At 40.4% G+C, this 18,984-nt stretch overlaps 1 protein-coding gene across 1 annotated transcript; it reads right to left on the bottom strand.

Annotated features, from left to right (window-relative positions):
• Window positions 1-1,932: 1,932 nt before the first annotated feature.
• LOC112431519 (uncharacterized) lies at window positions 1,933-18,729 on the bottom strand. Its single transcript, XM_076877226.1, has 10 exons — window positions 18,189-18,729; window positions 17,374-17,494; window positions 17,128-17,290; window positions 16,822-17,014; window positions 15,399-15,500; window positions 4,411-4,512; window positions 4,093-4,198; window positions 3,129-3,287; window positions 2,994-3,047; window positions 1,933-2,561 (listed from the first exon to the last, which is right to left on the bottom strand). Exons 1-10 carry the CDS (start codon window positions 18,225-18,227, stop codon window positions 2,314-2,316), a joined length of 1,287 nt encoding a protein of 428 aa, XP_076733341.1. The 5' UTR covers window positions 18,228-18,729; the 3' UTR covers window positions 1,933-2,313.
• Between the last annotated feature and the right edge of the window lie 255 nt (window positions 18,730-18,984).

Genomic DNA, 18,984 nt, shown 5'->3' with positions numbered 1-18,984 from the left:
TCGGTGAGGTCCAGGTTTAGTAACATTTCTCAGATGCTCAAGCAGAAATAATTACATTTGCTGATTTATTTTAGGGGCTAGAACAAGGGAGCTTTTAGCATGGGTAAGTTTTGAATTGCAGCTCTGTGGAAAATGCAATAAAAGAATAAGGCATGACAATGAGATGTAGCATTTCATTGTCATAAAAATGCAGAGGATTTGTAAGTGCATGTAATCAAAGCTGTTGTTTTTAGATGGAGATGAATTAAAAAGTAGAGACACTCCATTGCCAATCAGAGTGTCAAATGACATAACACGAATAAGAGTTTTCATAGAGGGCATAAACAATGGTGCTGGCCAATCCAATTTGATCAACTCTGTCCTGAAGTTGGGATATTTTTGCAAGATCTCTGGTGGTCTGTTAGTTAGACAGTACACCACTATGGCTCGACATCTCTTGTATACAGCCATTCCAGGAAAGATCTACTTTTAAATATTACATATACTACCTGGTCACCTCTTTCCTAATTGTACTGCACAATACCCATCTTCCTGAAGGCTGAGATACCTCTGCTGCTTAATGGAGCAGAGAGAGGCACCCATGAATAAAACACAGCCAGGCGGAAGGAATCGTTCTTTCTAGAAGGTGTTCACACGGATCGTGCACAGGAATGCGGCACATAATGATGAATCGGAAGCTCCAGAGCAAGGCTTTTTTGTTAACTTCACTTACTGTAATGTAAAAGCTTTTCATCTCACAATAATCAGTGGGAGGAAGAGTTTCTGCTTTACGAACAAGGAGGAGCTGTGTTTGTTTGTTTGTTTTTTCAGTTAAAGTTGCACTTTGTTCCACTGCAGAGTATCGGGAGTTTAGGAGAAGCAACAGTCATGCTTAAGTACACAACCTTCTAGTGCTGCTTGGCTTAACATTCCACATTTTGTGTACCTAGTGTACATTGTTATTCTATTTTGTTTGTATAGTATTATTGTTATTAAGTCATACATTATCTATTTATTCCTGTCTTGTCTTTGATAATTTTTACTGAATTATTACATTTTACTTCATAAATAGGTTAAACAAAAAAAAAATGTAACTACCATATCAAAATCATGACAAAGAAAACAAATGAAATAGAAGATTAAAACATAAAAATGTTTGTCAATATTTGCTTGGGCATCATTTAGACAAAATGATGGCTGTAATATTACAAGAAACTGTGGTATTTGTGGTTGCTATAGCAACATGGTGTACAAATGTCAAACTTGAACCCAGATTTAACTTAAGACATGACTAAATTAACCCTCTACTGCATGACTTTTTAATTTTTTGGGAAAAAATATTTCTCCCTATTTTGGGGGAGCTTTAGGGTCCCTAATAATATATCAATCATAAAATTTGACCCCCCCCAACAGATATTGGTTTGTTGCTTCACTGTGCAACAAGGGTAGTAAAATGCCAAGTTATTCTTTAATAAGTTGTATTAGTACAACAAGGATGAACAAATAAATAAACAACAAATAAACAATATAAACATTTCACAAAACAATAAAACACCAAAATACGTCCAACATTTGAACACACACACACACACACACACACAGACATACGGGTCTATGTGGTATGGCGGGACTATACTACGTCAATCCGCCCGGTGGTGGTTTAAGTGGACTACCCTTTTGAAAGGACTTAGAGCCAAGGGAGCGAGGTTAAAGTGTTCGAAAAAATCTGAAAAAAATTTGGGTCACTTCAGACCTCATACACTCCCTATAGAAGTCTAGATACACTGATACACACCAACCAGACTCTATTGTGTTTTCTGGAGACATTGTCCACTTGACAACAATGTGTTTTATGAGGTCCAAAAAAAGCAATATTGGGTCTTTAAAGGGACAATGATGTAATATTTAAATAGCTCATCATTACCATGAATACACATCTGACAGGACACAGGATTACTGGAACATCATTTTATTAGTGTTCTTGGATCTGAACATTAATTTTAACCATAAATAAAAAAAGAAATCTATGGACAAAAATGCCCACGCTTCCCACAGAAATATAAAAATATAGAAAACAGAAAAATTAAAAACATTTAAAATGAATTTTAATAGTTTAAAGGTAAATATTAAGGGGAGAAAATATGCATTTATAATTTTTTATTTTAAATATAACCCGTCAAAAAAAACCCTAAATAAATTAAATGTAAAAATTATGAAATACAAACTACTTCTGTATTTAACAAGAACTTTTTTTTTCTTTAAACAGAACATCAGTGTTAACAACAATTGGCAATCTGACCAAGATGTAAAACCACAGCTCTCTAAACAGTTATTTTAGTTCATTTTTTTCTGCCTTTTTGCAGTTAATCCTCTGTTTCTTACAAAATCTCTTATGTTTTGAACTGTTCTTCCTGCCAACACCGGATCTTCTACCAATTTGCAATGACTGCATTCATTTTTGGTGGCTAGTTTCCCTTCGTTTATGTGGTCTTTCAAATGCCTCATCACTGCAGCAACCTCAGCCTTGGACCACATGTTTTTGGGAGCTCTTCGGGAATTGTGGGATTGAGCAGCATTTTTCTCTGGAAGATATATAAAGTAGTAGTAGTTAAAACAAACAAAAAACCAAACAAAAAAAACAAAAAACATTTGCTTGTTAAAAGAATGGATGCTACCCTGTACTAACTTCTGAAATGTGTTGCTACCATCAATATCAAAACGAGCTAAAATTCTGTTTGAAAATTTATCAAATTTCTAAAATGAGACAACATTTAGTGTTCCGCTGTGAATAAAAGACTGAATAAAAAGTTGAATAAAAGTCTCTTGATGCATGCTCAATCATCCAGGTAAGTAAATCCCAAAACGTTGATTCTGTTAATCTGGACGTAGCGTTTTCAGTGGGAGAAACATTTTGTCACTCATCCAAGTGACTTTTTGCCACCACTCTGCAGTTTGCCATATGTTGCAAAGTGATGAAACAATAATAAGCTTCGAGAACCAACTGCACCCCTTACCTTCAGAGGGAGCAGCAGTCTCACTTGCTGCAGGCATTGTGAGTAGTCCTTCATCTGCTGATTACACAATTTGATTAAGTTTTAATATTTGTAACAAACATTTTATCCACAGAAACCAAGCTAGTGGTAACTTACCACAATCTACAGTGTCTTGGGGCTGCGCTGTGTTTGTGGAATCAGCTACTGCATGTACAGGCTCACTGGTGCCACACGCCGACATTGTGAGTGATGTGTCATCATCATCTGATTCACTCTCACTGTCCTTTGTTTCAGCATCACTTAATGCAATTTCATCTGAGAAATTGTGGGGGAAAAAAAACCCAAAAAAACCAAACACATACAACCCCCCCAAAAACCTCACATTAACAACGAGATATGACAAAAAACAGAGCAAATACTGGAAATTATAGTACATAGTTTTACTATTTAAGGCCTGCTGCTGGGTTGTTGCCCTCCTATGGCCTACTCCACATCCAGGTAGCACCTCCATGCTCTGGACACTACACTAACAGACACAGCAAACCTTCTTGCCACAGCTCACATTGATGTGCTACGCTAGATGAGCTGCACTACCTGAGCCACTTGTGTGGGTTGTAGACTGTCTCATGCTACCACTAAAATGAAATCACCGCCAGCATTCAAAAGTGACCATAACATCAGCCAGAAAGAATAAGTGCTGAGAAGTGGTCTGTGGTCACCACCTGCAGAACCAGTCCTTTATTATGGTGAATTGACTATAATTTCCACTTGTTGTCTACTCTATTTGCAAAACAGCATGTGAAACTGGTTGTCAGTGTTACTTCCTAAGTGAACAGTTTGATATAACAGAAGTGTGACTGACTTGGAGTAACATCGCATTGTTTAAGTGTTCCCTTTATTATTTTGAGCAGTTTATGTTATGGAATGGGGAATTGAGGACAATCCCAAGTATACCATTTTTACAAGGTCCTGCACCAATGAGGTAATACTACATTTCTTTAATTAGACGTGACCACCCATTAATTAAAAAGGGAGCAGTGTTCATTTCAGCTAGTCTTAACTTGTTGAACTCCATTAATGCTTTTTACTATATAATGTACCTATTCACTAAATGTCTCACCTTTGCACTTATAGCCAAGCCACTTGAGGGAGGAAACCAGTCCCACACACTGAATGCACTTGTCCAAAGATGATATTGTTGTGCACACCAGACGATGATTGTGACACTGTTAGCAAAATATTGCAACATTTATTTGTTTTGGACAGTTGGAAAGGTGAGGTGTTTTCAATTCAGTTGCAGATATCAACTAATAAACTTCGTCCATGTAAATCACATCACACCCAGGTGACTGCCAAACACACACACACACAGCATCCATAAAGAATGATGATAGATTAAATTATTAGTTCATTAAGTGGTACACTGGATTATATTTACCCTTTCAGGCTCTGGATGTTTCAGGTCCAGATCATTGTTTGGAAAGCTGTTTGGTTGCGGCTTTAGGCAGCTCACAGTCTTCTGAATCTGGCTGGTCTCAGTCTTCGTGTGTAACAGATAGAGAATGAAGACAAAAGAACAGTAATCTGACAGTTACTAAAAATGCATCACTCAAGAGGATGAATAGACCATTTCACTATTGGCAAATAGCGTAAGGTACACATCGTGCATGAGAAACATTCATTAAAATCTGTCCTAGGTCAATGTTACCTCTTCAAAATCTTGCACTGAAGAAGAATGCATGGCTTCTGAGCCTTGCTGAGGCATTTCTTCATCAAGATCCTGCAACAAAGAAAAGATGGCACAAAGATTAGACCAAGTGCTCTTCTTGCAACTGTACTGGGCAGGCCTGTGCTTCTGTTTTTAATTTGCATGTGTGTGTGTGTGTGTGTGTGTGTGTGGGGGGGGGGGGGGTGGGGGGTGGGGGTGGGGGGGGCTTTCCACTCAAGAAATGTTTTCTTCTGAAAAAAATACTGGCTACAATAATTAACAACTGATTCCTTTGCAATCATCCATCCTCTTCCACTTATCCTTATCAGGATTGTGGGGTAGCAGTTTTGGGGCCTATACCAGCTACCATAGGGCAGTACAACCTGGACAGATCACCAGTCTAACATGGAAGGACAAGCATTTGCATTCACACCAAAGGGCAGTTTTGAATCACCAGTTAACCTAACCCCATAAGCTACATCTTTGGACTGTGGGAAGAAGCCAGAGTACACAGCCAGAGAGAGCCCATGCACTAAAGCAGTAAAAAGTGCCTAAAACAAGTTAAGAAGTTGTATAGTACTATCTATCTTAATGTTCAAGCCTGAGTTTCAAAAAATTTCAACATAGAAACAAAGCACATGCAGTCAGTTCTGCATGCTGTAGGTCAAACTGTCAAGACATACGAGAAGACCCCTCCTAAAACCAGAGTGATGTCACCATGAAGCAAACTTTGACGGAGTCCCCCAATAACAGTGTGGTCCTCCTAAGTCACATTTGGGTGGTTAACACACACACACACACTCAGATGTTATCCAGACTTGCACTTTGAAACAATGAAAAGGACCTACAAGCCACGGTCCATGTAAATCACATCACACCCAGGTGACAGCCAAACACACACACACACAGCATCCATAAAGAATGATGATAGATTAAATTATTAGTTCATTAAGTGGTACACTGGATTATATTTACCCTTTCAGGCTCTGGATGTTTCAGGTCCAGATCATTGTTTGGAAAGCTGTTTGGTTGCGGCTTTAGGCAGCTCACAGTCTTCTGAATCTGGCTGGTCTCAGTCTTCGTGTGTAACAGATAGAGAATGAAGACAAAAGAACAGTAATCTGACAGTTACTAAAAATGCATCACTCAAGAGGATGAATAAACCATTTCACTATCGGCAAATAGCGTAAGGTACACATCGTGCATGAGAAACATTCATTAAAATCTGTCCTAGGTCAATGTTACCTCTTCAAAATCTTGCACTGAAGAAGAATGCATGGCTTCTGAGCCTTGCTGAGGCATTTCTTCATCAAGATCCTGCAACAAAGAAAAGATGGCACAAAGATTAGACCAAGTGCTCTTCTTGCAACTGTACTGGGCAGGCCTGTGCTTCTGTTTTTAATTTGCATGTGTGTGTGTGTGTGTGTGGGGGGGGGGGGGGGGCTTTCCACTCAAGAAATGTTTTCTTCTGAAAAAAATACTGGCTACAATAATTAACAACTGATTCCTTTGCAATCATCCATCCTCTTCCACTTATCCTTATCAGGATTGTGGGGTAGCAGTTTTGGGGCCTATACCAGCTACCATAGGGCAGTACAACCTGGACAGATCACCAGTCTAACATGGAAGGACAAGCATTTGCATTCACACCAAAGGGCAGTTTTGAATCACCAGTTAACCTAACCCCATAAGCTACATCTTTGGACTGTGGGAAGAAGCCAGAGTACACAGCGAGAGAGCCCATGCACTACCAGCAGTAAAAAGTGCCTAAAACAAGTTAAGTTGTATAGTACTATCTATCTTAATGTTCAAGCCTGAGTTTCAAACCACATAGAAACAAAGCACATGCAGTCAGTTCTGCATGCTGTAGGTCAAACTGTCAAGACATACGAGAAGACCCCTCCTAAAACCAGAGTGATGTCACCATGAAGCAAACTTTGACGGAGTCTCCCAATAACAGTGTGGTCCTCCTAAGTCACATTTGGGTGGTTAACACACACACACACACACTCAGATGTTATCCAGACTTGCACTTTGAAACAATGAAAAGGACCTACAAGCCACAGTCCATGTAAATCACATCACACCCAGGTGACTGCCAAACACACACACACACACACACAGCATCCATAAGGAATGATGATAGATTAAATTATTAGTTCATTAAGTGGTACACTGGATTATATTTACCCTTTCAGGCTCTGGATGTTTCAGGTCCAGATCATTGTTTGGAAAGCTGTTTGGTTGCGGCTTTAGGCAGCTCACAGTCTTCTGAATCTGGCTGGTCTCAGTCTTCGTGTGTAACAGAAAGAGAATGAAGACAAAAGAACAGTAATCTGACAGTTACTAAAAATGCATCACTCAAGAGGATGAATAAACCATTTCACTATCGGCAAATAGCGTAAGGTACACATCGTGCATGAGAAACATTCATTAAAATCTGTCCTAGGTCAATGTTACCTCTTCAAAATCTTGCACTGAAGAAGAATGCATGGCTTCTGAGCCTTGCTGAGGCATTTCTTCATCAAGATCCTGCAACAAAGAAAAGATGGCACAAAGATTAGACCAAGTGCTCTTCTTGCAACTGTACTGGGCAGGCCTGTGCTTCTGTTTTTAATTTGCATGTGTGTGTGTGTGTGGGGGGGGGGGGGGGGGGCTTTCCACTCAAGAAATGTTTTCTTCTGAAAAAAATACTGGCTACAATAATTAACAACTGATTCCTTTGCAATCATCCATCCTCTTCCACTTATCCTTATCAGGATTGTGGGGTAGCAGTTTTGGGGCCTATACCAGCTACCATAGGGCAGTACAACCTGGACAGATCACCAGTCTAACATGGAAGGACAAGCATTTGCATTCACACCAAAGGGCAGTTTTGAATCACCAGTTAACCTAACCCCATAAGCTACATCTTTGGACTGTGGGAAGAAGCCAGAGTACACAGCCAGAGAGAGCCCATGCACTAAAGCAGTAAAAAGTGCCTAAAACAAGTTAAGAAGTTGTATAGTACTATCTATCTTAATGTTCAAGCCTGAGTTTCAAAAAATTTCAACATAGAAACAAAGCACATGCAGTCAGTTCTGCATGCTGTAGGTCAAACTGTCAAGACATACGAGAAGACCCCTCCTAAAACCAGAGTGATGTCACCATGAAGCAAACTTTGACGGAGTCCCCCAATAACAGTGTGGTCCTCCTAAGTCACATTTGGGTGGTTAACACACACACACACACACTCAGATGTTATCCAGACTTGCACTTTGAAACAATGAAAAGGACCTACAAGCCACGGTCCATGTAAATCACATCACACCCAGGTGACTGCCAAACACACACACACACAGCATCCATAAAGAATGATGATAGATTAAATTATTAGTTCATTAAGTGGTACACTGGATTATATTTACCCTTTCAGGCTCTGGATGTTTCAGGTCCAGATCATTGTTTGGAAAGCTGTTTGGTTGCGGCTTTAGGCAGCTCACAGTCTTCTGAATCTGGCTGGTCTCAGTCTTCGTGTGTAACAGATAGAGAATGAAGACAAAAGAACAGTAATCTGACAGTTACTAAAAATGCATCACTCAAGAGGATGAATAGACCATTTCACTATCGGCAAATAGCGTAAGGTACACATCGTGCATGAGAAACATTCATTAAAATCTGTCCTAGGTCAATGTTACCTCTTCAAAATCTTGCACTGAAGAAGAATGCATGGCTTCTGAGCCTTGCTGAGGCATTTCTTCATCAAGATCCTGCAACAAAGAAAAGATGGCACAAAGATTAGACCAAGTGCTCTTCTTGCAACTGTACTGGGCAGGCCTGTGCTTCTGTTTTTAATTTGCATGTGTGTGTGTGTGTGTGGGGGGGGGTGGGGGTGGGGGGGGCTTTCCACTCAAGAAATGTTTTCTTCTGAAAAAAATACTGGCTACAATAATTAACAACTGATTCCTTTGCAATCATCCATCCTCTTCCACTTATCCTTATCAGGATTGTGGGGTAGCAGTTTTGGGGCCTATACCAGCTACCATAGGGCAGTACAACCTGGACAGATCACCAGTCTAACATGGAAGGACAAGCATTTGCATTCACACCAAAGGGCAGTTTTGAATCACCAGTTAACCTAACCCCATAAGCTACATCTTTGGACTGTGGGAAGAAGCCAGAGTACACAGCCAGAGAGAGCCCATGCACTAAAGCAGTAAAAAGTGCCTAAAACAAGTTAAGAAGTTGTATAGTACTATCTATCTTAATGTTCAAGCCTGAGTTTCAAAAAATTTCAACATAGAAACAAAGCACATGCAGTCAGTTCTGCATGCTGTAGGTCAAACTGTCAAGACATACGAGAAGACCCCTCCTAAAACCAGAGTGATGTCACCATGAAGCAAACTTTGACGGAGTCCCCCAATAACAGTGTGGTCCTCCTAAGTCACATTTGGGTGGTTAACACACACACACACACTCAGATGTTATCCAGACTTGCACTTTGAAACAATGAAAAGGACCTACAAGCCACGGTCCATGTAAATCACATCACACCCAGGTGACTGCCAAACACACACACACACAGCATCCATAAAGAATGATGATAGATTAAATTATTAGTTCATTAAGTGGTACACTGGATTATATTTACCCTTTCAGGCTCTGGATGTTTCAGGTCCAGATCATTGTTTGGAAAGCTGTTTGGTTGCGGCTTTAGGCAGCTCACAGTCTTCTGAATCTGGCTGGTCTCAGTCTTCGTGTGTAACAGATAGAGAATGAAGACAAAAGAACAGTAATCTGACAGTTACTAAAAATGCATCACTCAAGAGGATGAATAAACCATTTCACTATCGGCAAATAGCGTAAGGTACACATTGTGCATGAGAAACATTCATTAAAATCTGTCCTAGGTCAATGTTACCTCTTCAAAATCTTGCACTGAAGAAGAATGCATGGCTTCTGAGCCTTGCTGAGGCATTTCTTCATCAAGATCCTGCAACAAAGAAAAGATGGCACAAAGATTAGACCAAGTGCTCTTCTTGCAACTGTACTGGGCAGGCCTGTGCTTCTGTTTTTAATTTGCATGTGTGTGTGTGTGTGGGGGGGGGGGGGGGGGCTTTCCACTCAAGAAATGTTTTCTTCTGAAAAAAATACTGGCTACAATAATTAACAACTGATTCCTTTGCAATCATCCATCCTCTTCCACTTATCCTTATCAGGATTGTGGGGTAGCAGTTTTGGGGCCTATACCAGCTACCATAGGGCAGTACAACCTGGACAGATCACCAGTCTAACATGGAAGGACAAGCATTTGCATTCACACCAAAGGGCAGTTTTGAATCACCAGTTAACCTAACCCCATAAGCTACATCTTTGGACTGTGGGAAGAAGCCAGAGTACACAGCCAGAGAGAGCCCATGCACTAAAGCAGTAAAAAGTGCCTAAAACAAGTTAAGAAGTTGTATAGTACTATCTATCTTAATGTTCAAGCCTGAGTTTCAAAAAATTTCAACATAGAAACAAAGCACATGCAGTCAGTTCTGCATGCTGTAGGTCAAACTGTCAAGACATACGAGAAGACCCCTCCTAAAACCAGAGTGATGTCACCATGAAGCAAACTTTGACGGAGTCCCCCAATAACAGTGTGGTCCTCCTAAGTCACATTTGGGTGGTTAACACACACACACACACACACACTCAGATGTTATCCAGACTTGCACTTTGAAACAATGAAAAGGACCTACAAGCCACGGTCCATGTAAATCACATCACACCCAGGTGACTGCCAAACACACACACACACAGCATCCATAAAGAATGATGATAGATTAAATTATTAGTTCATTAAGTGGTACACTGGATTATATTTACCCTTTCAGGCTCTGGATGTTTCAGGTCCAGATCATTGTTTGGAAAGCTGTTTGGTTGCGGCTTTAGGCAGCTCACAGTCTTCTGAATCTGGCTGGTCTCAGTCTTCGTGTGTAACAGATAGAGAATGAAGACAAAAGAACAGTAATCTGACAGTTACTAAAAATGCATCACTCAAGAGGATGAATAGACCATTTCACTATCGGCAAATAGCGTAAGGTACACATCGTGCATGAGAAACATTCATTAAAATCTGTCCTAGGTCAATGTTACCTCTTCAAAATCTTGCACTGAAGAAGAATGCATGGCTTCTGAGCCTTGCTGAGGCATTTCTTCATCAAGATCCTGCAACAAAGAAAAGATGGCACAAAGATTAGACCAAGTGCTCTTCTTGCAACTGTACTGGGCAGGCCTGTGCTTCTGTTTTTAATTTGCATGTGTGTGTGTGTGTGTGTGTGGGGGGGGGGGCTTTCCACTCAAGAAATGTTTTCTTCTGAAAAAAATACTGGCTACAATAATTAACTGATTCCTTTGCAATCATCCATCCTCTTCCACTTATCCTTATCAGGATTGTGGGGTAGCAGTTTTGGGGCCTATACCAGCTACCATAGGGCAGTACAACCTGGACAGATCACCAGTCTAACATGGAAGGACAAGCATTTGCATTCACACCAAAGGGCAGTTTTGAATCACCAGTTAACCTAACCCCATAAGCTACATCTTTGGACTGTGGGAAGAAGCCAGAGTACACAGCGAGAGAGCCCATGCACTACCAGCAGTAAAAAGTGCCTAAAACAAGTTAAGTTGTATAGTACTATCTATCTTAATGTTCAAGCCTGAGTTTCAAACCACATAGAAACAAAGCACATGCAGTCAGTTCTGCATGCTGTAGGTCAAACTGTCAAGAAATACGAGAAGACCCCTCCTAAAACCAGAGTGATGTCACCATGAAGCAAACTTTGACGGAGTCTCCCAATAACAGTGTGGTCCTCCTAAGTCACATTTGGGTGGTTAACACACACACACACACACTCAGATGTTATCCAGACTTGCACTTTGAAACAATGAAAAGGACCTACAAGCCACAGTCCATGTAAATCACATCACACCCAGGTGACTGCCAAACACACACACACACACACACAGCATCCATAAGGAATGATGATAGATTAAATTATTAGTTCATTAAGTGGTACACTGGATTATATTTACCCTTTCAGGCTCTGGATGTTTCAGGTCCAGATCATTGTTTGGAAAGCTGTTTGGTTGCGGCTTTAGGCAGCTCACAGTCTTCTGAATCTGGCTGGTCTCAGTCTTCGTGTGTAACAGATAGAGAATGAAGACAAAAGAACAGTAATCTGACAGTTACTAAAAATGCATCACTCAAGAGGATGAATAAACCATTTCACTATCGGCAAATAGCGTAAGGTACACATCGTGCATGAGAAACATTCATTAAAATCTGTCCTAGGTCAATGTTACCTCTTCAAAATCTTGCACTGAAGAAGAATGCATGGCTTCTGAGCCTTGCTGAGGCATTTCTTCATCAAGATCCTGCAACAAAGAAAAGATGGCACAAAGATTAGACCAAGTGCTCTTCTTGCAACTGTACTGGGCAGGCCTGTGCTTCTGTTTTTAATTTGCATGTGTGTGTGTGTGTGTGGGGGGGGGGGGGGGGGGGGGGGCTTTCCACTCAAGAAATGTTTTCTTCTGAAAAAAATACTGGCTACAATAATTAACAACTGATTCCTTTGCAATCATCCATCCTCTTCCACTTATCCTTATCAGGATTGTGGGGTAGCAGTTTTGGGGCCTATACCAGCTACCATAGGGCAGTACAACCTGGACAGATCACCAGTCTAACATGGAAGGACAAGCATTTGCATTCACACCAAAGGGCAGTTTTGAATCACCAGTTAACCTAACCCCATAAGCTACATCTTTGGACTGTGGGAAGAAGCCAGAGTACACAGCCAGAGAGAGCCCATGCACTAAAGCAGTAAAAAGTGCCTAAAACAAGTTAAGAAGTTGTATAGTACTATCTATCTTAATGTTCAAGCCTGAGTTTCAAAAAATTTCAACATAGAAACAAAGCACATGCAGTCAGTTCTGCATGCTGTAGGTCAAACTGTCAAGACATACGAGAAGACCCCTCCTAAAACCAGAGTGATGTCACCATGAAGCAAACTTTGACGGAGTCCCCCAATAACAGTGTGGTCCTCCTAAGTCACATTTGGGTGGTTAACACACACACACACACACTCAGATGTTATCCAGACTTGCACTTTGAAACAATGAAAAGGACCTACAAGCCACGGTCCATGTAAATCACATCACACCCAGGTGACTGCCAAACACACACACACACAGCATCCATAAAGAATGATGATAGATTAAATTATTAGTTCATTAAGTGGTACACTGGATTATATTTACCCTTTCAGGCTCTGGATGTTTCAGGTCCAGATCATTGTTTGGAAAGCTGTTTGGTTGCGGCTTTAGGCAGCTCACAGTCTTCTGAATCTGGCTGGTCTCAGTCTTCGTGTGTAACAGATAGAGAATGAAGACAAAAGAACAGTAATCTGACAGTTACTAAAAATGCATCACTCAAGAGGATGAATAGACCATTTCACTATCGGCAAATAGCGTAAGGTACACATCGTGCATGAGAAACATTCATTAAAATCTGTCCTAGGTCAATGTTACCTCTTCAAAATCTTGCACTGAAGAAGAATGCATGGCTTCTGAGCCTTGCTGAGGCATTTCTTCATCAAGATCCTGCAACAAAGAAAAGATGGCACAAAGATTAGACCAAGTGCTCTTCTTGCAACTGTACTGGGCAGGCCTGTGCTTCTGTTTTTAATTTGCATGTGTGTGTGTGTGTGTGGGGGGGGGGCTTTCCACTCAAGAAATGTTTTCTTCTGAAAAAAATACTGGCTACAATAATTAACAACTGATTCCTTTGCAATCATCCATCCTCTTCCACTTATCCTTATCAGGATTGTGGGGTAGCAGTTTTGGGGCCTATACCAGCTACCATAGGGCAGTACAACCTGGACAGATCACCAGTCTAACATGGAAGGACAAGCATTTGCATTCACACCAAAGGGCAGTTTTGAATCACCAGTTAACCTAACCCCATAAGCTACATCTTTGGACTGTGGGAAGAAGCCAGAGTACACAGCCAGAGAGAGCCCATGCACTAAAGCAGTAAAAAGTGCCTAAAACAAGTTAAGAAGTTGTATAGTACTATCTATCTTAATGTTCAAGCCTGAGTTTCAAAAAATTTCAACATAGAAACAAAGCACATGCAGTCAGTTCTGCATGCTGTAGGTCAAACTGTCAAGACATACGAGAAGACCCCTCCTAAAACCAGAGTGATGTCACCATGAAGCAAACTTTGACGGAGTCCCCCAATAACAGTGTGGTCCTCCTAAGTCACATTTGGGTGGTTAACACACACACACACACACTCAGATGTTATCCAGACTTGCACTTTGAAACAATGAAAAGGACCTACAAGCCACGGTCCATGTAAATCACATCACACCCAGGTGACTGCCAAACACACACACACACAGCATCCATAAAGAATGATGATAGATTAAATTATTAGTTCATTAAGTGGTACACTGGATTATATTTACCCTTTCAGGCTCTGGATGTTTCAGGTCCAGATCATTGTTTGGAAAGCTGTTTGGTTGCGGCTTTAGGCAGCTCACAGTCTTCTGAATCTGGCTGGTCTCAGTCTTCGTGTGTAACAGATAGAGAATGAAGACAAAAGAACAGTAATCTGACAGTTACTAAAAATGCATCACTCAAGAGGATGAATAGACCATTTCACTATCGGCAAATAGCGTAAGGTACACATCGTGCATGAGAAACATTCATTAAAATCTGTCCTAGGTCAATGTTACCTCTTCAAAATCTTGCACTGAAGAAGAATGCATGGCTTCTGAGCCTTGCTGAGGCATTTCTTCATCAAGATCCTGCAACAAAGAAAAGATGGCACAAAGATTAGACCAAGTGCTCTTCTTGCAACTGTACTGGGCAGGCCTGTGCTTCTGTTTTTAATTTGCATGTGTGTGTGTGTGTGTGTGGGGGGGGTGGGGGTGGGGGGGGCTTTCCACTCAAGAAATGTTTTCTTCTGAAAAAAATACTGGCTACAATAATTAACAACTGATTCCTTTGCAATCATCCATCCTCTTCCACTTATCCTTATCAGGATTGTGGGGTAGCAGTTTTGGGGCCTATACCAGCTACCATAGGGCAGTACAACCTGGACAGATCACCAGTCTAACATGGAAGGACAAGCATTTGCATTCACACCAAAGGGCAGTTTTGAATCACCAGTTAACCTAACCCCATAAGCTACATCTTTGGACTGTGGGAAGAAGCCAGAGTACACAGCCAGAGAGAGCCCATGCACTAAAGCAGTAAAAAGTGCCTAAAACAAGTTAAGAAGTTGTATAGTACTATCTATCTTAATGTTCAAGCCTGAGTTTCAAAAAATTTCAACATAGAAACAAAGCACATGCAGTCAGTTCTGCATGCTGTAGGTCAAACTGTCAAGACATACGAGAAGACCCCTCCTAAAACCAGAGTGATGTCACCATGAAGCAAACTTTGACGGAGTCCCCCAATAACAGTGTGGTCCTCCTAAGTCACATTTGGGTGGTTAACACACACACACACACTCAGATGTTATCCAGACTTGCACTTTGAAACAATGAAAAGGACCTACAAGCCACGGTCCATGTAAATCACATCACACCCAGGTGACTGCCAAACACACACACACACAGCATCCATAAAGAATGATGATAGATTAAATTATTAGTTCATTAAGTGGTACACTGGATTATATTTACCCTTTCAGGCTCTGGATGTTTCAGGTCCAGATCATTGTTTGGAAAGCTGTTTGGTTGCGGCTTTAGGCAGCTCACAGTCTTCTGAATCTGGCTGGTCTCCGTCTTCGTGTGTAACAGATAGAAAATGAATATACAGTGCATTTTTGAAGAGGATTTTGAAACATTAAATAAACTGTATGAGAAAGATAAGTTTCAAGCTATTGTCTTTAAAATATTCACTGTCATGTATAGAGAATTTAAGGCCCTATGATTAAGAGACAAATAGTCAGTGTGATTTCTTTATTTTTTAAGCCATTGCTAAAGGAGTAAAACAATCACCTGTAGCAGCAACGAACTGTCACTAGGGCCCATTTATCTTCGAGGGACAAAATTTAAAATGAATCTAACTAAAGAGGCTACACAGCAAAATCTCCAGTGTTAAATTAACACTAGAGAGTGTCTATATGGGTCCACACAACACTGTTGAGTGTTGAATTAACACTTTTGACAGTGTTATATGTTTAAAAGTAACCTAGTCAGTTTTGAAGATTAACAAAGACTAACACTGAGCAGTGCTGATTTTCTAACACTGGAATATTTCTAACATTTTGAGTTATTTTCCAGTGTTAGAAAATCAGCACTGCTCAGTGTTAGCCATTGTTAATCTTCAAAACTGACTAGGTTACTTTTAAACATATAACACTGTCAAAAGTGTTAATTTAACACTCAACAGTGTTGTATTTAACACTCAGAGGTGTGGACCCTTATAGACACTCTCCAGTGTTAATTTAACACTGGAGATTTTGCTGTGTAGAATCACATTAAACATCAATCACTGTTAAAATTTAGAAACCGAAAGCCATTTTTTATTTCTGCATACCTGCTGATATTTTTTTAGTGCTTTTAGAGGGCTTTGATGTGGCAGCCATCACAATTGCCTGTTTTCCATTAGTACCTACCCCTGTTTTTCCAGTAGGTTATAGTACCATGTAGTTTTTCAGTAACTACTGCACCAAGGTTCCAAGTGATCCAAAGTGATCAGAAAATTTGACATAGACTGAATGCCACCAGGTGGCTGGTCAATGGTGTCACTCGATAAGTTATGAGTGCGCCTCCTTCGTGAAAATCCAAGCCATCATTTTTGAAACTCTGAAATGTTTGAAATAGCGACCAAAATTAACAGCGTGATCCCTGAATTGAACACTAAAGTATAGACTGAGCAGCAGGCATTTTGTCACCTTGACGTCCATGCTTGCTGTGGCATTTATATCACTGGATGCTCGGCTGCATTGCTATAGTTACCCCAGGCACAGTAGGTGATACTCAATTTCAGTGAAAAACTAGATGCCCTAAGTCACGTTAAGCCAATTTGAGTAGGTACAAATGTAAAAATGGCTTAGGGTATGCAATTTATCAGTTCCAAAAAGTACAATTGTAGAAATACCTTGCATCTCCAGAGCCAATCCGAGTCACCATAATTATAGTCTATTTCTTCACCTGGACTTATGTCTCTGCTTGCAAATAAGCATAGATGGGGCTTTCCATTGATATTTAATATTTTCATCTTAGCACTTGGACTGATGTGGTTGTCGTTGACAAGTCTGCCTAATGACCCATCTTCTTGAGATGCATCCACACTGTGGGGTTAGGCAAAAAAGTATTAGCTTAACTAGTTAGGAAGCTTTTTTTTCATAAATCAAAAGCAATGTGTAATTTAATCTTAATCAAACTACACTGATATAATACGCACCACCAGAGTTTTCCATCAAACTTGAATTCAAACATGAACACCTTCAGGCTGTCATGATAAACTCTGTGTCTCCGCTCACATTCTTCTTTTGTTATGAGTTTACCTCTGTATTCCAAAAGAAAGTCTCCTTTTTGGAATGGAACAGTCGTGAAAATGCCCCGACCTGAATTGCAGAGGCATACCAAGTGAGTGACAAAAGACAAAGTGACAAACTCCAAATCTAATCCAAACTAAAGACCAACTTACCTTTGAAGGCATTTATGTAGTGGATATCAAGTCCCAGTTTGTCCCTTCCAGCAGAAACATGACAGACTGCATCCTCCCGTGGAGGAATGCGTCTCCTTCGCATGTTCTCCTGTACGATTGGCTGTATTACCAAAGCATATAAAGTATTACGATTATCGTCATCATTGTCATCATCATCAGTAGTAGCAGAACTAGCAGTAGTGTAGTTTACAGCATAAACACAGCTGACTTATTCATAGTGCTAATTTATGCCTTCTTTTAAAATGTTAAAGGCCTAGTACTCAAAATGGCGACATGTGACATTTCTGTAATGGCGACTGCAGAGAGTGATACAAGTACTGAGAAAGCTTAGGCATCAAAACTGTAAGAAGTTTTTTCTTCAGGCATATAAATAAATACACGACTAAATACACTTATACCCTTGCTTTTATTTTAGGGCTGTCAGCAGAATGGACAGACATTGGACAAACTGCCCGAAATTAGCTAACAGCGACATCAGGGATTTTGACTCAGACTGCGCTGGTTTAATTGTTAATCGCGTTAGTCGCGATGTCGGCATTAACACGTTTAAGCCACAATAATGCTTTAACACCGAGTAAATCCTAACACGGGTTAGCCCGCTTTATCGCGTTGACGCGGTTAGTCGTCAGCCCTATTTTATTTACTCAATGACAAACGCTGGGGCCGTTTTACTTCTTCAAAGACTCACTAACAGTCCATAAAGCATAAATTAAACCAGTTTAATATAGGCCTGTGCACCTATAATTTCATATAGTATTAAAGTCATGGTGCATTTTACATTAAAAAAGGCTTACCTTTGTGTTTTTAATCCGTCTTCGTATTGCCGTCGACATACACTTGTTAAAGGGCACGCGCGCGAAAGTTGTGGCGCCGTTTCCTGTAGGTACCGCCCATATATATAGCCTACCAATCACAATGACTTCCGGCCGTGTGTATTGAAAATGTGTATTAAATTGCAGTACCTACACACATCCACTCTAACTCGAAACGTCGCTGTGCAATACACTGGAATACACAAAAATCAGGTGAGGGGGTATAGGTGGACTTTTAAGAAAATCAGAAAATCTTTTAATTATAGTTTAATAAATGAATTTACACTACAGTTTAAGCAAATACAGGTCAAAAGATAAATAATGACCTCATAAGAAGTAGAAAAAATTATTATTTAGACACTTAAAAATGCATTTACAAGTCATGTTTTAGGGGGACACATGAATACACAGCAAAAAGTCGAAATGTCCCCGGAGCCCAGGTACAGCGCAGGTCAAATGTCAATCCATACCACATAGACGCACTCACACACACACACACACACACACACACACACACACACACACACACACACACACACACATATTGTGTTTCCATCACTTTTGGGGACATTACATTAACTTACATGAATTTCCTGGAGACTTATCCTGACTCTACCCATCACAAGTCCCTGCCTGAACCTTACCCTAACCCTGACTCAAGCCTTCACCCTAAAATTGAATGATTTATCATGCAATTTGTCTCCATAAAGTAGGCGAGACCTCACAATGTGAGTGTGTAAACAAATTTGTGTCCCCACAACAATAATACATGACCACA

Source organism: Maylandia zebra, linkage group LG2 (genome assembly GCF_041146795.1).
Source record: "Maylandia zebra isolate NMK-2024a linkage group LG2, Mzebra_GT3a, whole genome shotgun sequence".
Lineage (NCBI taxonomy): Eukaryota > Metazoa > Chordata > Actinopteri > Cichliformes > Cichlidae > Maylandia > Maylandia zebra.
This window is presented reverse-complemented; position numbering and strand designations above follow the sequence as displayed.

Bases quoted from the DNA above. Each gene is read 5' to 3' on its own strand.
- LOC112431519 (XM_076877226.1), bottom strand. From the start codon at position 18,227: ATGTCGACGGCAATACGAAGACGGATTAAAAACACAAAG. The intron at 17,291-17,373 runs GTAAGTTGGTCT...TCTGCAATTCAG, and splicing joins CTACATAAATGCCTTCAAAG to GTCGGGGCATTTTCACGACT. The intron at 3,288-4,092 runs GTGAGACATTTA...ACAATTTCTCAG, and splicing joins GCTTGGCTATAAGTGCAAAG to ATGAAATTGCATTAAGTGAT.